General features: G+C 40.7%; 1 protein-coding gene across 5 annotated transcripts in view; it reads right to left on the reverse strand.

Annotated features, from left to right (window-relative positions):
* The window catches only part of GLIS1 (GLIS family zinc finger 1), a 194,385-nt gene that overhangs the window by 86,050 nt on the left and 88,791 nt on the right, over window positions 1–19,544 (reverse strand). For all 5 annotated transcript variants that reach the window (XM_032696166.1, XM_032696168.1, XM_032696165.1 and 2 more), the window contains 2 exons: window positions 9,777–9,975; window positions 2,503–3,604 (listed from right to left, as the gene is read on the reverse strand). In XM_032696166.1, coding sequence (XP_032552057.1) covers window positions 2,503–3,604; window positions 9,777–9,975 — 1,301 coding nt within the window. The remainder of the gene's footprint in view (window positions 1–2,502; window positions 3,605–9,776; window positions 9,976–19,544) is intronic.

The following is a 19,544-nucleotide window of genomic DNA, read 5'->3' on the forward strand; positions in this document are numbered from 1 at the left end:
TTAGACAGAGAATGAATTGCCTTCTTAATTTGCAGGAATAACAGCACAATTATTACCACATCAAAAGAAAAGCCATCATTTAAAATGACATGACATCACTGCACAATGCAACACTGCACAGCAACCCTTGTTTAAAGTGGAATGGAATTCGCTGGGCAAATAATCCCCACTTGATATTAATAACTATAGGGAGCTGTGCTGCAGCTTTGGATCTTGCCCCTGCTAGATCAAGGTCTTTCCAGGGTAGAAAACTACGTTTGCAAAGAAGACACGTTTTTCGTGTGCTCTGCTGGATCCACTTTACTCCACGCAGGATTCCCGACTGTAACATTTAACACATCATACCTCTGCTGACAGTGGAAGGTTCTTATTCTGGGAATAGGAGAGTTAACTCCAAGTTGGGCCAATGGAAAACTCCTGCTTGTGATTGGGCCATTCCATGTATGGGAACAACTACAGTATCTGCTCCAATAAAACAGATCTTTGTACACTTACATGCCAAGGCTAAATACATATGCCATAAAGGTTGTTTGCAACATCAGATGCAAAGGTTTTTCCAACTTATTCACAGTGTTAAACCTTGAGATGTTATCAAAAGCTGGTACTTTAATGCAGATGAAAATGATGGAAAGTAAGAATTTTTAGCATTTGCTAAGATATTACATGATTTAATGTCTCTGATTTACTGAGTCTTCTGCAGGAATGGGAATGTAACATTAGAATTCTGCTATACAATACCTGTCAAATATGCATTTTGCAGGAAAAGAGAAAGGTTCCCTCACCCACAGAATCTACTAAATCTTTCAGCATCATAGGAAAGCTAATCAGCACTTCACATTTTAAGTATTTCTTCACAAAAGTGTGAGATAAAAGTAGGAAGAAGACGGATCTTGCTCCAGATCAAAAAAAAAATCCCAAAATAGGCTAAAATAAAATGTCTAAGTATGCTTTCACATCTTACTTACCTATACTTTTCTGTTTAGAAAGAAGAAACTTGTATTATCCTTTGATGATTTATCACTTAATAAAAGCTAATGCGTGGGAAGTTAAATTCATTCCTACATTTACAAAATGTGAGTGAGCTACTTCTGGAAACAAACAAGTTGATTCTTCCTCTCAAAGGAAAAAGAAACAGGGAAATCTTAGAGTGTTTCTGTTTTATCTTGGACAATTTGAAGGTATTCTCTAAGTATCTGCACTGTTGCCAGTATTATTTTAGGAGCACCCACTCAATAGTGCAGACATTAAGATAATGTTTTTCATTTATCCAGTGGAAATAAAAGAGATAATCAGGACGATCACGTACAGAGAAAAGTTTTCACTGCAAAACAATACTGTTGTTTTCTTCCTTCTCCCTTCCATAACTGTTGCAGGCCTGCAAGCTTTTTTCTTGAACAAACGAAAAAAAAGTAAGCTTTTTCTATAAACATTCTTTCCTATTCCTCCATAGAAAGCTACAGCTTGCCATGGAAAAGTCTGTCATGATCTAACTTTCTTACATGCATTTTCCATTCTATCATGCTCTGATCGAAACAATAAAATAGACATATAGCCGAAAATTCTGCCTATCAGGAACCACAACCTGCTGCCACAATCGTTCCCTTTGTCTGTACTTATTTGTATGTGTGTGTATGTGTGTGTGTGTGTATAACACCCACATGCATGTGGGTGTTACAAATAAGACTTTCCAAATTTCATGGCCCAATTTGGAAGCTTATGTCAAACTTGTTTTGCTTCATCTGCTTCAGTCAGGGTCTTATATCATTGTTGTTTCAAACATGTGGAAAGCTTAATGGAAGTCATTAACTTTTATTTTAGTTTGGCCATATTGTCATCATGGTGGGCAGATGCAGAGATGGTGTTATTCCCAAGATCCTCTTTTTGGAACACTGCTGTTGTTTACATCTTCTTGATCAGAAGAGAACAATGGTTTTTACTTATTTTTAAAGCTCTGTTTTGCAAATTAAAAAAGCCCCTAACAACCTTTGAAAACGTAATTAAACATATTCTTTTTATTTTTTTAGCTGTTTAAAATCCTTTAACAAGTTTCTTTTTTTTTCTAAACTACCATTTGAAACTTTTGCACTCACAACTCTATGGGTTATTGTTCAGCTGAAGGAATGAAAAGAATTTCATTAGATGTGTTTTATGTTTCTTGATTAAAAATGTCACCCGAGGCTCAGTGACTTTGTTTTACGTTAAATGACGGCTGCGTGCTTTGATCATCACTTTATTAGTGCTTTAATGAATATTAAAAAAACAAAGCACTGTATTAAACTTTAAGCTCTCATATAAGGAAACTGAATCCCTTTTCCAAGAACTACAGTATTTCTTACTCAATCATTTCCTTCTAGATTAAGGTTTTCTCCAATTCCCCTTTAGCCTGCTGCAGACTCAGTTACAGGAAAGCACAACAATTATACTGGAATAAGATCGAAGAGAGAGCAAGAATGAGAGCAGAGCAGTTATGTTTCTATTCAAACAAATATAATCCAGACTTACCATGCACTTGTTTGGTTTTTCTCCAGAATGAACCCTCATATGAATCAGCAGTTTGTAACGAGCATTGAAGGGTTTATAGCGGCGGACACAGCCTGCCCAGAAGCAAGTGAAGTCCTCTCCTTTCCGCTGGTCAATGTGAGTCTTTTCTATGTGTCTGACCAGTTCGTCTTGTTGGTCATAAGTGGCACTGCAGTCAATCCACTGACAGACCTGTTTGCCACTGCTCAGGTCCTGTTCATCCCCATCACTGGGCTGCAGGGACTTCGGAGACATGGAGGCGTTTAAGTGAGGCAGAGTCCCTTGGGTCTGGCTTAGCTGCTGGTGGAGGTGGTAAGGGGGAGGCAGCCCCTGGTGATGGCGAAAAAGATCAGCACTGGAGGAATAATCGTCGGCTGGTTCTTGTTTTAAGAAACTCACCTTCTGGGTGCTGTGAGAGGTGTTCTGGTGAGCAATGCCAGTACCATTCATCATAAGGCTGAGGCTTCCATTCTCCTCCACTTGCTGCATTTGTATCTGCTCACAGTCACCTCTGTCACAGTCAGCGGAAAGAGGTACAAGACATGCTGGAGGGGAGGGAATACTGCAAGGGTTTCCAGGCTGAGAGCAAGATTGGGGCTGAGAGGATTTTTGAGCACTGTGATGACTGATCTCCACAGGATGAGAGGAAATGCCAGCTGCATTAGTTCGCAGCCCATTCACACAGGTGACCAGTGACGTCTGCGATGTGCGGATGATCGCGGTAATATCGATTCCTTCGGCTGAAGACGGCACAACAGAGATGCATCTCTTCTTCAGGTTGCTTGTTTGTAGCCTAGCTGAGTGCTGAGGGGTGCCAAGTGACAAAGGACTCAGGGAGGAGCTGTGTTCATTATTAAACAAGTAGGATGAAAGTGAATTTGTAAAGCTATTATTCATTAGGTCTAGTTCAGGATGCAGACTACCGGAGGCTCTCAGCTCCATCCCCTCCGTAATCCTCCTATGTGTGGAAGCCTCAGACAGAACCTTATAATCACTCGGGCATTCTTGTTTAATGTGCTGAGCCGGGTGACTTCCATTCAGGCATGGAGCAGCAGAATCTACTGAGTCTTGAAACCTGGGTGACCTGTAATACAGTTTTCATTAAGCATCGCTAACTGCCACCGGATTTATGATTTTTGTACAAGATACAACACTTGTTAAGCCCTGGAGAATGGAAGCGCTTGCTCTCTGCTGAATGTTGCCTGTCTAATGCAGCAATTACATAAAACAAAAATCTGCAATGCTTCCCCTACAACCGGTGTAAAGTCAGCATCATTTTACATGGGATTAATTTTACGCAATGGGTTACACACGGAACAGACAATCTCCCCTCCACTGCTACAGGCAGTTCATCAATCACAATTCTAGGCTTTCAATGCATAATAGATCGGGCAAAACAATAGCTGAGAATGAAGTTTGAGAGCTTTGGGCATTTTTGAATTATTCAAATATCAGCATTTTCCTCAGAGCACACTGGGAAAATGCCTTGGCATTCTTGTTCACACGAATCAAAAAAGGCTGGCTGAGCTACGCTTACACGTCCGAGACAGGCTTTCCTTCACTAGACTAAAACAGGAGCAAGATCAGTGGGGAAGAAAGGAATACAAAGAAAGAACTGCTCAATTTCAACCAGCGGTTCAGAATCAATGAGATATCAGCTGAGTATTTACATTCACAAAATACAAAGTACACAGTCAGTAGATTTAAATTGGCAGCCTGTGCATTCCCATTTCTATTTTTCATAATAAAGTGTGGATTGGATGGGTCTGTAAATCAAAGTAAGACTGTTCTGCAAAAGTGATTTTTCATCTTTCCTGATGTGTGCTGAATCCATTCATTCAGGAAGCAGAATCTTGAGAAATGCCACATAAACTTTTCAAAAAAACACTGCATTAGGAAACAGCTCCTCCTAACATTTTCTTCCAAGCAGTTAGCAACTGGTTTATGGCTTAAAATAAAACATTTTATCTCAGCTATAAACATTTACTGTGGATGATCCAACTGTGTGATTTTTCTTAGGACCAGAGGGTGTTCCTTACATATCCCTAAAGCACGGGAGGGTTTAACCTATGGCTTCACTGTGCAGCGATGTGCCAGACCCAGAAGAGGAAATAGTACATCTGTGTGCAGGAAAGCTGTACCTGAGCTAATAAACCCTCCAGAGAAGTGCCCCATGGCTCTTAGGCTGACATGTTCCACTTAAATGAATTTCATGCTTTTCTGATGCTAGCACCACAAAAGCTGGAAAAAACCCAAGCATTTGGCAACTTGTGTGTGACACCACAGCTAAGGCAGATCTGACACATTTTAAAGCATGAAACACATATGCATAAGGTATTTTGCACATAAACATATATTAAACTGTGAAGCTGCTGAATAAACTGCATTTATTTTATACTTTAGATGATTTTATCACTATTATTCACCACTAACATTAAAACGGGAAGCTGCGACAACTTCTACAACTTTCCTGGTAACAGCTCTCAGAGAACGAGCAATTAGAAAAAAACATAACAACAATATAAAGCTTCAGAAATACTTTCTTCCCATGAAATTAAGGTTGTCAAAAAATGACACCTGTTCGAGGCACACAACTGGCAACACTGCATTCGCTAGTGACAGGTTTCTAAGCTCCAACAGTTTGCAGGCAATAGGGCTTGATATTAAAAAACCCTTTCAGATCATGAGAGGAGTGAAATTCCCCACCATTCACTGATATAGAACAATCAGATCTTGCATTTGCCACCAGAAATTTCAAAAGAATATATTTAAACATTTTAGAGGTTTCCATAAACCATTACTTATAATTTCTCCCTTTAGGTTTGCACAGTTGGTCTCAGGGTAAACTTAAAAGCACCTGTTTTTGCAGATGGTAAATTTATATTAAAAAAAAACCAAGCCCAACAGTATTCATACATTATTTTTTAACATTTACAGAACCATATGTCTGTAAAATATGTGGCATAAGTATACTTTTATGGCACATGTTTGGGAAACCCTGCTCTGCTTGCTCAGTAAAAAGCAGGGTGTTTTAAACTCATTCTGAGAAAGGCTTTACACATGCCATGCCAACACAGTATTTCCTATTACTTAGTTTCTGCTGTACAAAAACTCTTCTAAATAATTCAGTTTGTATCATAGTTTAGTGGTCCCAAAGCCTCAGGCTAAAGTAAACACAACACATTTCCTACATCACATAAAGCTAACCCAAGCCTTACATTTCAGCCTGTGATAATTGGTGTCATATTATTAAGATTTATGTAAAGCTCCCATCTTGCCAGAAATCCACATGAGGAGTTTGGCTTTTGCCTAAGCTGGAGTCAGTGCAGAGTACCTGCAGGATGGACACAAACATCCCTATCCTGAGAAATACTAGCTTCCCAAAACTCTCAGGACCATCCATCTGCATTTCCAGCAGAGGAGTTTACTCAGAGTCAGGACTGTATTGCTGTGATGTTGCCATGTAGAATATGAGACATACAAGAGAGGAGTTTTGAACCAAAAGGCAAGCTGGAATATCTTATTTCAAAAGCAATGATGGCACTGAATTCATACTTCCCATTGCCACAGCCATGTCTTATCCATGCTCTGCCTACAAAATGATAAGCACAGGCTGCTTGTGCAGATCAGAAGCAAGTCCTTTCCAGGGACTGCAGTTTTCTCTGTAGCACTATATACTTATATACACTATATATCCCATGTTAGTTAGCTCTGCTGGGAGGATCTAAGATTTCTTCAATCTCCTGATGTTTTGAGCATTGGGCTACTTAATGTTGAGGTTGCATTAATGCACAGTTCCTGTATTACTGGTAGAATTTTGCCATCACTATTCTAGGGAAAGCCCTGCTCATTCCTCCCAGTCCTGAAAGGGTTGGAGGAAGAAGGTGCAAAGAAACAAAACTAATGCAGGAGCAACATAAGGTGTCTGGCATCCAACTTGCTGGGTGGGTCCTCTTTTACCCATTGACTATTTGCTCCTGCAAAGGCATCTTGCTGTCACAGCCAGGGATCAGATTCCAGGCCTGGTACCCACAGGCTGTGCTGGCCCTAAGGATTTCATATCTCTGGACAGCAGCCAAATATAAATGTCTACGAAATAAACAGCCAAGATGAGGGGACAAAGTAGAGTGGGACAGTGTAAGGAGCACCGTGTGGACACATGGATCAGCACAAGCAGCTCTGGGGGGCTTCCAGATGGGCAATCCTGGAAGGAGTGGAGTCAGCAGGAGAATACACTCCACAAGCCTCTCTTCATGGGGAGCATCCATGCACCAGAGATGGACAGTCTGAGGGAACAGAATTGCTGCTGAAGCACATGAAAGCTGAGTGTAAGGCCTTTGAAGAGTAACAGCAGCCTCTCAGAGGATACTAAGGCAGTGTTTCCAAAGAGACTCCCTTACGTGGTAATTGGAGCCAGAGCACGAGGCCAGTAGCACCACGCCAGAAGCGCTGCAGTTCCCAACTGCCCTCAGAGGAAAAGATGACTGTATCTGAAATCTCCGGATTATTTACAAAACATACATGCCTTCCATTGCCACTGTAAATGTGTGCTCGGTGATAACTGACAGTTTTAAGAAGCTGGAGGGGATTGCTCTGCTGCACATCCAGGGACCCCGTGCAACACTATCCGAGTGCTCTGATGTCTTCCCTGGGTTTTACACGCGAGCACTGAGCACAGTGTGGGAGGGTTTGCCGCGTCTGATAACGGATTATTTGACAAAGGGCCAACATTAGCTGTGTGCTGACTCCAGTTGTGGTGAGGAAGGTATTGGGACTTTTCCAGTCCCACACACATTGCATTCACAGATAGAATGTAGCAGCAATTAGGCTGCAGAGCTTAGAAGTTATTAACTGAGTGGGGAAAAGGGGCCAGGAAGAAGAAGGATCATGATTCTTGGACTACGGCAGTCATCCCTAGAATACAGTTTTCAAGAGAAAGCAATTCAGGGAGAAGCTGAAGGGGATAACAAGTTTCAGTGCATTGAGGGGAAGAAAGGACAATCACAACTCCAAATCCTGAGGGAGACTTTTGATTGCTAGGGGAGATGCTCTCTGGTTTGTTTGGCTTTTCCCTGACATTCCATATCCTAGAAACACAAGGCTGTTCAAAGCTCAACCCAGACAGACTGTTTGAACTTGTATCTCCCTTTATTTCTGTGCTGGTCACTAGAACTGGGCAGAACAACCAAAGAGAGTTTGCCCTGACTTCTGTGTGCTCCAATATCTGACAATTCCAGCCCTACTTCTCTATTTTCTAATGAAGGCTGAGATGGGGGGTGGGGGGTGCAGAGCACTCCTGGCTCCCACTAATTTCACTGCTGGGCATTTACCTCCACCTCAGTTATGTTCTCCTGTTTTCAGATCTTCAGGAAAGACCATCTTTTCTGTTACTTGTTTGTAAAGAACCTTTAGTGTCACAAACACCACGAACAGAAATCATCCCAAGTGCTTCTCTCAAATGCCAGTTCTGGCTCTGAACCACGTGTCTCACGAGCAGCACAGTGATATAATGAGACACTGTGTCTAGGAGGTCCACAGAGCAGAGCTGGGCACTGGCTTCACCTTGCAAATCCCATGCTGACAAAAGCAGTACTAGCCAGGTGGACACAAAAGCAAGAGCATGATCGGTGGGACACAAAACCAAACCTGTAATGGAGTAGAAGGGTCCTTCAAGATACTCTCCATACATTTCCAAACTTAGAAGCAGCAGAGCTTCAAGGCTTTAGACTATGCCACAAGGCAAAAGAGAGGGAATCAGGCCTATAACCTGCTGCTTTCTCATGTTATGCAACAGACAATCCTTTATGTTGCTCTGGGAATCCTCTTCCAAATGGAGGCTGGAAGGGGTTCATATTTCTGAGGGTGGGTACTGTGATGCCAGGTATGCAGGTATCTGTCATTTCCTCATTATAAATTTTACAAAAAGGTTCAGAAAGATCTAAGCAGAGCACTCTCTTCCTCCTTTTGTTTGCTCCTGCCCTAATTATCTTTGTTTCATAATTGTCCTCACTGACAGAATTAAAAAAGGTTGATAATTGCCAGTCCCACATTGAGCCATAAAGAAGCCAGGAGGGAGCAGATTTACATCCAGCTGCAAATGCATCTACAAATCTTTGTAGCAATACTGGAATATTTTGTTATGTAGCATGGATATTATTTGTCCTTTTTAAACAAACAAACAAACATACAAAAAACTCTTTCCACTTGCTTGTCATGTTACTGTGCCTCCTTCTCCTGAAAACACAGATGTTCTTACCCCACCAGTAAATGGAAAAGGGGAAACAAGACATAAATATGTATAATAAAATCAGAAATAGTCGGATTTTCAAGACCAAGCTGTAGGCCGTACTTCCTCTTGCTATGGAAATTTGGGCTTGATAGTTCCATGCACATAGTGCCAGTTATTCCAAGTACCTAAGATAAAGGCTGCAACTTTACTGAGGTTTCTCTTTTCTACAGCTCTTCAAAAAGGTCAAGATTATTCCGTATTATATCCCCTGCCAAAAAGCAGCATAATTAAAATAGATGGACAGATTTTAATTTGTAGCAGGCTTCTATTCACAATGGATGTCTGTTTAGGGTACTTGTTTAAAATCTGGTAATGTTAAATTTGTTACAACAACAAAAAAATAATGGAGTTCTGTGTTTTCATATAATTAATTTATAGCAAATGTTTAAATAGAGATTCTGTTCATAGCATATCCAACTACAGTGTATATATCAAAACCAGAGACCAAATTTTCACATTATGGCCTTAAAAGCAAATACCAAGGATGTGGCTGTATGGGAACACTGAAAATACTGAACACTGAAAAGGAGATGCTGTAGAAATTAAAGTGGCATTGGCTTCCTGTACGTTTGATGGTGGCATGCCAAATTGCCACATGGGAAACACTGGGTTGGGACCGAGTATCATCCCTGCCCTCCAGGCTGCAATTTGGAAACACCATGGCAATGGGGTGGAGGTACAGAGGAGGCAAGTCTGACCCTACTGAACCCTCTGAGGCAAAGTTCTCATCTACTTTTGAGCACCCTGAAGAGCCCCCACAGAGAAGCTGTATTTAAACTTCAGTTCAGGGGCTGTGGCTGCACACTCAGTGACTCCTCTGGCACTGAAGGACTTCCAAAACAAAGGGGAAGCCAATAATACACTTTCAAATGTAGCACCCACAGACGCTAACTGGGAAACAGTTCCAACAAAGCAACTCTCCAGAAGAGTAAAGTGCACGAACTGATAAAAGTTGCAGCTTTGGTACCTCATATCCGAGTGCGCCAGGTTGAGCTGACCCACGTGCAGCAGCCTCTCCCGGGACAGGGGGTGCTCTCGCATGAGGGAGTTCCCTGTGTGGATGAACAGCCCTTGCCTGCAGACAGGCACCGAACTACTCGTCATCTCCATGTCCATCATGGTCTTCTTCTCGGAGATCAAATTGCAATGATTGTAGCCACCGTTCACTGTCAAAAAAATAAGGAAAATAAAAAAAAAACCAATAAGCCTTTGACTAAGAACTCTCTACAATTACTACTATTTTGTACACTCGTTTTGGATTTCCTTGCAGAATTCTCATCAATGACACGGCAGTGGAAATGAAGAGTTTCACAAGGAAGACAAAATTAGTTGCAAAGGAATCTGGATCTGTGAATTATTGTTGTTTATTTCTCATTTTAAGTTTTGTGGCTATTTCTACCTCAAAAAAGGTAACTTCCTTTCCTTCTTTGCATTTTTAGGGTAAAGCCTTGCCTGTTACATTTTGGAGAGGGATGTTTCAGAGTCCCTTTATTTTCAGGAAGAGGGACTCTCTGAAAACAGTGATGTAAGTCGAGTTTTTCTTTGTAGATAATTATCTCTGTGATTATGACTTTAGATGGGCATGTTTCTACTTTACTGTCAGGTCAACAGTGTGAAAAAATTTAAGTGGTTTTGTTTTAATTTATACATTTAACTGTATTTTCCAAGTAAGTTATTCTTATAAATGCTAATGTTAATAATCATAAATTCTGCTCTGGTAAATACTCCATTTTACAGACTAGAAAAACAGACTAGAGCTATAGCAATATTACTCAGAAATATATATATCACCATTTTCACTACGGTAGATAAATCGTGTTCTTAAAATACTAGATCTTCCTCAAATCTGATTTTTCATGCAGACAAAATGTAATGGTGTCAGATACTAAGGCAAGCGTAGTTCTGCAGTTTTCACAGAGCTCAGAAGTGGCTCCTTCACCCTGGTACCCAGTTCTGATGGTGAGCTGAACTGCATTGTAGTCAGCCCACTCTCCAAGGAGGCACTGAGTGTCACACACTGAGGAAGAAAACAAATTCTGTAAAGGGACAGAAAAGATAAAGCTTGTGCTCAGTTTCCTGCAAATCATTGATTTTCACAAGCATCCAGGTGTGTTACAAGGCACAATTCATCCCACCATAGTTTTGTTGTCTCTGAATCTTACCCAGACAACGCCTACATCATTCAGCCATCCCAAAATAGGTAAGATGGGCTCATGTAGCTCCAAGACATGTTTTCCTCTTCTCATTGACTATACAAGGTGCCTAAACAAGTAACTTAAACTAAGTACCTGACTTAGTGATTGTGTGAAATTAATTGTGTGAAATTAATCCCTCTGAGCAGCCATAGACTTACAAACATCCCCATCACCAATAACCTGCTCTACACTGCTCTTAGGTCTGCTCCTGCTTCTACTGAAACCCTCACTGGACCTGCCACCACCAACACAACTTCTACCATTTCAGCAGTATAATCTGTGGTATTATCCAGGGCAGGTACATATCAATATTTAATCATAGAATGGCTTGGGTTGAAAGGGACTTTCAAAGATCATCTAGTCCAAACCCCCTGTCATGGCCAGGCATGTCTTCCACTAGACCAGGTTGCTCAAAGTCCCATCCAACCCGACCTTGAACTGTTCCAGGGATGGGGCATCCACAGCTCCTCTGGGCAAACTGTGCCAGTGCCTCACCACTCTTCATGAAAAATTTCCTTCCTTATATCCTAACTAAATCTATCTTCCTTCAGTTTAAAACCATTGCCCCTTGTCCTATTACTACAATCCCTAGTAAAAAGTTTTTTTGTTTTTCTTATAAGTTCTACTTTACATACTGAAAGGCCACAATAAGGTCTCCCCAGAGCCTTCTCTTCTCCAGGCTGAACAAGTCCAGCTCTCTCAGCCAGTCTCCAGAGCAGAGGTGCTCCATCCCTCTGATCATATTCTAACCCTGTAGCAAACTAAAGGTGAGTGGGAGAGCCTGGGCTGCCGTGGTCCTCTATAATGACAGTCAATGAAAGCTTTGAAAATTATGAGAATCACGTTCAGGGGTTTGGTAAGTATTAATGAGAAGAAAGAGGTGACTGGGGAAGGCAAAAAAAGTCTCTGGTAACTGGAGAATTCGTGAAAGGCCTCACAGCACAAAAGTCCATTCTCCTCTACTGGCTGGGCTCCACAGCATCCCCATCATGCTCCATGGAGCCACTGTAATGGGAAGACCATGGCAGATGAAGATGTAGCCCAGGCAAGCATCCAGAGCCACAGAGAAGAGCGGGCACATGTGACACCCAAATTACAATTTGCATGAGGCACTACTGTGACATTTCCAGAAGAGAATTCCCTGTTTCCAGTGAAAAGTTTTCAGTGTTTGGCTGATACATTACATTCTTATTCATTTATTTGATTTTTACTTTTTCAGAAGTAAGAATCTTTCCAGTTGGAAAACCAATACTGGGTTTTTCCTACCCAGCTCCATCACAACACCAAGGCATGTGAAAAGTCCTAGAAAGTGTAGGCCAGCATCATTTTATATAAACGTTTATAAAAATCCCATGTAAGATTTTTCAGGAAAGAGATTTTAAAGAGAAACTGGTTTGCATTTAAACTATACAAAATGGGCCATTAGCCTTCTTCGTGGTAATTAATATATATGTTCTGGTTATTTCAGATTTATATTCAGAGACCTGAATTCACTGACACTGTGTGACTGTTTTGAATGACTCTGAAGAGATACAGAAGCTGTACAGAAATGCAGCATCTTCTGGCCTGTACAAGGCAGTCACCAAAGCTTTTAAGACCACTTTGGAGGCCTTTCAGCTTATAGTGGGTCTTTCTGATTATTAGTTCTGCCCTGCTTGTAATCATGACATAAATTATCATGATTCTCTGGAGTCCACAGCTTCATTGGGCTTTATCCCATTCCTATTCTGGCTTCATTCAATCATAATTTAACTCACTTCAGGGATAATACCTACCTTAGCAAGACTGTATAATGAGACTTTGGATTCTTAACTGGTTTAGGAGAATCACATTTAAAGGGTATCTAAATACACTGTTGAACACTAGTGAATCAGCTCTCCACACTTTCAAAGGCTACACGACCAAGAGAAGCTGGTAAATCAATCAGACTTACAATACCCAATTCACAATTCCTCTATTTACATCAGCAGCATTACTTGGAATATAGTCAAGATGTATCTTCCTTCCAAAGTACTGCAGAGTGGCTTAAAATGTTGAAGGTTTATACTGGACTCGTAATAAAACACTTTCTTTCATTCCCCAAATGATACAAGTCTGAAATTCATTAGGGCTTTCTAAATATGTACTTTACCAATTTTATCATATTATCAAAACAAAGAAACTTGAAGCTTTCACCAAAGCTCAGCAATACCAACTGTAGCACACACTGATACCTATTTGTGTGAAGATGGAGATTTCCTAGAATAACATGAACACTATCCCTGTGCTGTCAAAAATAATTATCTTCTCTTGTAGCTGTCAAATCAGAAAATACATTTGCTCCCTGCAAAAGAACAGAGCACTTATGCTAAATCTGTGTGAAATTCTGTTTTCAGCTAATCCACTGTACATTTGCCTTCACAAAGTACCTTACAGATTCATTAATGAGAGCTAAAAATGTCTTGCACAACAGTGCCCTGAGTGAAGTCACACTTGTACCAAAGCCTCTGAAATGTGCCTACCATATGGAAGCTGGAACAATGACGGACAAGGAACACCACCACCAGCTCACGTTTTTTTATCTCTCCCAGCAACCAAAAAAAGAGCTCAGAGATTATCTCTGAACACAGACAACCTGAGTCTATCCTTAACTCTTCAAGCACTTGTGAAGGTGAATTCATTGCCTCTGAAAAAAGGGAAAAAAGTCTGCTTTACACCGCTGTAACTGAGAACAGAATCTGGCCCTCTGACAACTGGCTGTTCTATACAATATTAATATCACTGGCTGGCACACACAAAATTTAAGTACTTTCCATGTCTGGAACTCTTCTTTCACTGGTATCGAGGGGCCTTTAACCCACATACTGTAACTTTCCAATAACAGATGAAATGAGCACACACTCCCTTGCCTTAGACCAGAGGGTTCACCCCACTTGCACCACACCATAGCCATTCCATAAATCCATATAAAAAAGTAATCCTAATTTACAGAGAGTAAATCTAATAAAAGCAGAATGGTTTCCAGAAGGATCTCATGGAAGTGGAATCCATCAAGGTAACTTCTGTCTTTCTCTCTTTCTGTCCTGAGCTTTTGATTTATATCTTTACATTTAAATGTTCGCGAAGGGAACGGAAGCAGCTGATGCAGTGGTGTGCAAAGGCTGCAATCAGGCAATTCCTTCCATATGAGTAATCAAGTTAGTTTAATTTTGGATACCTTGCTCCTTTCATTCTGGGGTAACTGACTTTGGGGAAGTTTTTTCTTGATTTATGCCAGATTAAGTCTTGTGAGAATTGGCCCCATTGATTGTGATGAAGCTCCACACCTCAGGAATGACACTGGAACTGGTTGGGATATGCAGGGTCAGCCCTACATTTCTTGCTGGGGGTAAATTCTGCTGGAACAAAGCAGGACATTCGCTCACACCAAAGGAAACCTGACTGTGCAAGAACGACATCCACATTCAAAACAGCCCTAAGTAAAGGGCAATATCTCTCTTTCTTCCCCAGAGAACACCTTGTTTACCATGCAGGAAGGCTTCACTGTTACTGATCAAATTAGTTAATAAGGCTAAGAAGGTAAGAGCAAGAAAACTTACCAAAAGGGTAATTATTCAACAATAAACACATGTTGCAGGGCTTTGGAGTTTACCTAATTAAGACCAATGGACAAATAACTGAAAGATGTCTAACTGAAATGACTCACATTCAAAATAGAGATAGATTTGAAATATTTGCTTAACATACTTAGATATCCCCAGAGAACTGTGGGTTTTGCGGCGAAGACCAAACTAGGTCATTTGCCTTTTTTTTCTTACTGTTCATTCTCTTTAATTACTTCTTGTTAAAAAAAAAAAAAAATTGCCATTCTTGGTTTTGTTTGGATGTGATGTCCAAAATGTACCACGACAACACTGAGAAATGGAACGCTGTTACTGGCAGTAGGATGAGTCACGTGAGATGAGTGAAAGACCAAACATTACCAGATTTTCTCAAACAAGTGAAAATCATCCACACTGAAGAGGCCATTAAACCCCTCCACTGAGAGGGAATTATTAACTCAAAAAGTGCCAACACAGCAAAGCCATGGGGGGAAGGTGCTGTACCCACACGCAGCATCCCATCCCATGTCACGAGTGCTGAACAATCTCCATCACTGTATGGCTGGACTGACTGACTGACACAACTACACAGTCAGTAATTTAAGAGCATCCAGAGAGATGCACAGCACTCTGCTGCCTGCGTGAAGGCTCTAATGAATGAACTGAATGCTTCAAAACACAAAATCTTCAAAATCATTCATGCACATAGAGCATTTTTGACATTTTCAATAACAACAAAATCAACACTTTCATGAAGTTTTTTATGCCTGTCATGCCATTCTCTATGGTGAATGGGAGGGATTGTCTTAATCCTACACCACCAAGCCTGAGGGACAGAAAAGTAGCTAAGGAAAGGAAAGTAAAGGCTGGAAAATGGATTCTGGAGTTGTTCTTACACTCCCTGGAAGGCAGCCTCAACTGTGGAGACAGATTTTCTATGCCTTGTGAAAAAACACGGCTTCTCCTTTGTTTCACTGAACAACTATTAGCAGGGATATGAGTTTGGGTCTAAATTTTTCTATTATGGACACATTTAAGGAGAAACACTTTAGAAAAAGGCTGGACTGATTAGCCATGGATGCCACTACAGCCTTAGAAGACTTTACCCAAATGTAACACTGGTGTTTTCAGTCAGATCTTAGAACAAGACATCCTAAACACAGACTTACAGATCTTGGCCTGGAGGGGACGTTCAGATCTTTTCTTGGCCTCTTTGCAGTCATTTGCACCATCTGGTGCACAACAAATCTCAAGACATTTGGGCTTCTCACCACTTCAAAGAGGAAAGTTCTCCACTTTAAAAGACCTTTGCAATAGTTTTTAATTCAGTAAAAGACTTCCAGTAACATCTGACTACATGTCTTAAACCACTCAATGTGGTCCCAGATTGTCCAATTGTGACTCTTCAGGTAGGTAAATGTAAACTCTCACAAAGCATTGAAAACTCTACCTTTTTATTACAAGCTAAGTTTTACCCTGTGAAGTTTTGGAAGTTCTCTCGCTGTTCTGATTTCATCTCTGTGTGATATCAATACTGTGCATCACTAAGGTATCTTCCCTGGGGTAGAAGGCGGCAAGAAATGTTTTGGAGCTAAACAGCCCCAGAGCAGTGCATTTAAGTGCAGAATTCCTTCCTTGTTCCATTAATTATCTGAGTCCTCTGTAATGCACAGACAGAAAATGCAAGATCTGAAAATCACGCTGAGGAAACAACTACTTGAGTATTGACTATCAAACAAAGTCATTGTTATACTGAAAAGTTACTAAAAATGTTCAAACATTATTGTGCAGTTCTTTAAGCCCCTGAGGACAAACATATGGACTTTCAGTATGAGCATTTGTCACACACAGCTCCTTTGGCTCACTTACACTGGCAAAAGAGGGCAGTAGTCTCTTTTCTTGCTGCTTGCCCTTACCCTTACAATAAGAGCATTAAATTTTCGCTGCTGCACTCAAGAGTTCACATGTCAAAGAGGAACAAAGCAGCTCACACCACACTCCAGGTTCACCCCGGATCTCTGTATCAGTTACAACCTGTCCACATTTTAAGGTCTGTTTCATACAGCTGGTAGAGACATGGCTTCATTTATTTATAATGCTTGTGCACTATCTTAATAAAAACACAGTGAGAGCCAAAAGATTCTTTATCACAGAGCAGGCCACACTGTATAGTGAAAGTCAAGTGAAGACCAAAATTATTCTACACCGGTGTATCAAAAAAGAGGTGGCAGATCCTCTGCCTATTTGCAAATAGATACAGATTATATCAGTCTATAAAATATTAGGATTAAAACCAACAGCATTGAATAAGGTTAGAATAAAAAAGAATGACCTCTTTCCTCCAAGTTTTTATGAACCATGCTATAAAATGTTACAACAGAAATACTTATTTCTTTACTTTCACATTGATGTATGAGTGAAGACAGAAGGGCTAAGAAAAATCTTGTAAACTAAAACAACCCAGATAGTGAAATAATTTGTTGAGTATCAATCTTAAAAACTCGTGGAAGATAAATACAACCCATGTGTGTCTTTCTAGTAAATTATGGACCCTAACTGTTGGCTACATCCATATTTGTTATTTCATGTTCAATTTATTTTTAAAACTAGTTATTTGGATTGCATTATATTTCTGTTCTGGGTAATTTATTTTTGCAGGCTACACACAGTATTTTAAGGGAGTGAATGTGTAGGGTTGGCACTGCAGAAGAAAGAAGCATGGTTAATTTTATATCAGTCCAACTTAATACAATTTGAAAACATTTCAGTAGTTTAGAGATCTGTAACCTTTTCACTTTCGAGCATGTGGACAGAGTTGGCTCCCATATTTGACTTTTCCATGATATTTTAAAGGTTATCTTGGAGTGCAACAGGAAGCAAAGAACACATAACAGTATACTACCTCTTTCACTGCTAACATGGCTTTCAGTGTTATGTAGTTCGGATTTCCGGCTGAGACCAGCACAACACTTCTTGAACTTAGCAAGTATGGCCAAGATTCAGGAAAACACATGCCATGAGCTTTGGTTCCAGCGACTTCACAGCCTCAGCTGATGTTCTCAGTTAGGCTCTAGATGTGCAAGGACAGAACCATTTTAGGCAATAGTGAATAGATTCTCGGAGAAACACCCTGTCTTCCCCTACAGGCAGGTTTGAAACTCAACATTCTTGGCTTCTGTTTGGATTTCAGACCTCTAAATTATGCCCCTAAACAGAGCTGAGAGCAGACTGAAAATGACCATTGGCCTCTTCTGTGGCAATCAGGACAAAACCTTTTGCAACTTGATGAAACACAGGTCTTGTCATTCATTGTTACAGAGGCTCTTTGGCTTGGAATCACCTTTAGCCTGTTACCAGGCAATCTGAAAAATATTGTTCTCAGCACATCTGGCCTTTTTTTGTGGTCAGTTATCCTTCCTCACTACTTGGATTCTAGTAACAGCGGGAAAAGACATTAAAATAAATGTTTTAGGAAAATATTAAGCTCAACAAACATTATTTTAATTAAAAGGAAATCCTAAAAACCTCCTAATGGGCACTTGGAGAATATAAGCTCAATGTAATGAAACTTGATGTGTTTCTTTTTCTTTTTTTTTTTTAAGATGACCATTTTTGGAATGTTTAATTCTCAATATGTCTGATAGGTAGGATATATTATGTGTTTCGCTTGTCAAACACAGGAGAATCGGGGTGTCTTGCCACTTTGTGAGTGAACATTTTCAAAGGAGACACATATACAGCCTTTGACTCCATTATCCTTTCCCAGTTCTCCACTCACTCAGTTCCCCTTTCATTCCTGAGCTCGTTTGAAACTGTCTCTTCCACTTCCATCTTCAGTCCTCTCCAACCTGTCCCTCACCTTCCAGCACACACTCCAGGATGCCACAGATGCAAGACTGCTGCCATGCTGTGCAAAGCTGGCTCTACCAAATCCATTGCACAAGTTTTAACCCTGGCAGGAGCTGGACACACTATCTGAGTACCAAACAACTTTATTTTCCACTGTGAGTAACACAGACAGGCTGCTGTCAGTCCATCTGGTTTAAACTCCCTGCTCTCACACGAGATGGATCCACAACCTGTGCTCCTGGAGACAACTGAGTCAGGTTGAAGCAATTCACCCTCCCAAATAAATGCCACTGTGCATCTGGTGTAAGCTATAAGGCAACTATACACCCTTTAGGGTTATGTACACACTCCCCTGCCCTTAGTCCCTTCGGTTTGTCTTTTTTTGTTGCTCTAAATGGACACCACCAGGGTTTTCACAGCAGCCTGTCATTAGATGGGGTCTTTAGGTTAAAAGAGCTCCAGAGTGACTCTTTCAAGACAGAAGTTCACACGTTTTGTGATGAGGTACTTGAACTATTCCCATTGCACATATGCTTTCATCATCAATTATATGACTCCTTTGGGAATCAGGATCTTTCCATACATGCACAGACTGCAAAAATCTGTTTCTTTTGTTTTTTCCTCTAAGTCATTTAATTCCCTAATAGCCAGAGCATGCCTACTACGAACTGCATGCGCGTTATTCTTTCCCATTTACTTATGAAACCCTGAACTTTTAAACTCCCAGATCTCCACTCCCCTATATTTTCCTTAGCCCATTTAGTCTCTCTTTTCCATGGAAGTTTTAGCCAGCAGACCATGTAAAGACTCCGCAGGGGTATGTGCTCTCCTAAACATCTGAAACACAAGGATGTGCAGGGAATGAAAGCTGGGGGTTTGCCATATGGCACCTTGCATATGTCTTATGTAAACATATATGTCTATGTCCCAAGAAGGAATTTTATGTCTGCCTGGCTCAGCAGTATATTATATACTTTAAAAAGGAAAAAAAACAACACAACAAAAAATATTTCCATCAAGATGTTGGGCTCGAAGTTTTAGGAGCCTGGAAGTGTCACCAAGTCAGTAACAGCCACAGAAACCAACCACTACAAAGACAGAATCACTGCA

This window comes from Chiroxiphia lanceolata, chromosome 9 (genome assembly GCF_009829145.1).
Source record: "Chiroxiphia lanceolata isolate bChiLan1 chromosome 9, bChiLan1.pri, whole genome shotgun sequence".
NCBI classification, from domain to species: domain Eukaryota; kingdom Metazoa; phylum Chordata; class Aves; order Passeriformes; family Pipridae; genus Chiroxiphia; species Chiroxiphia lanceolata.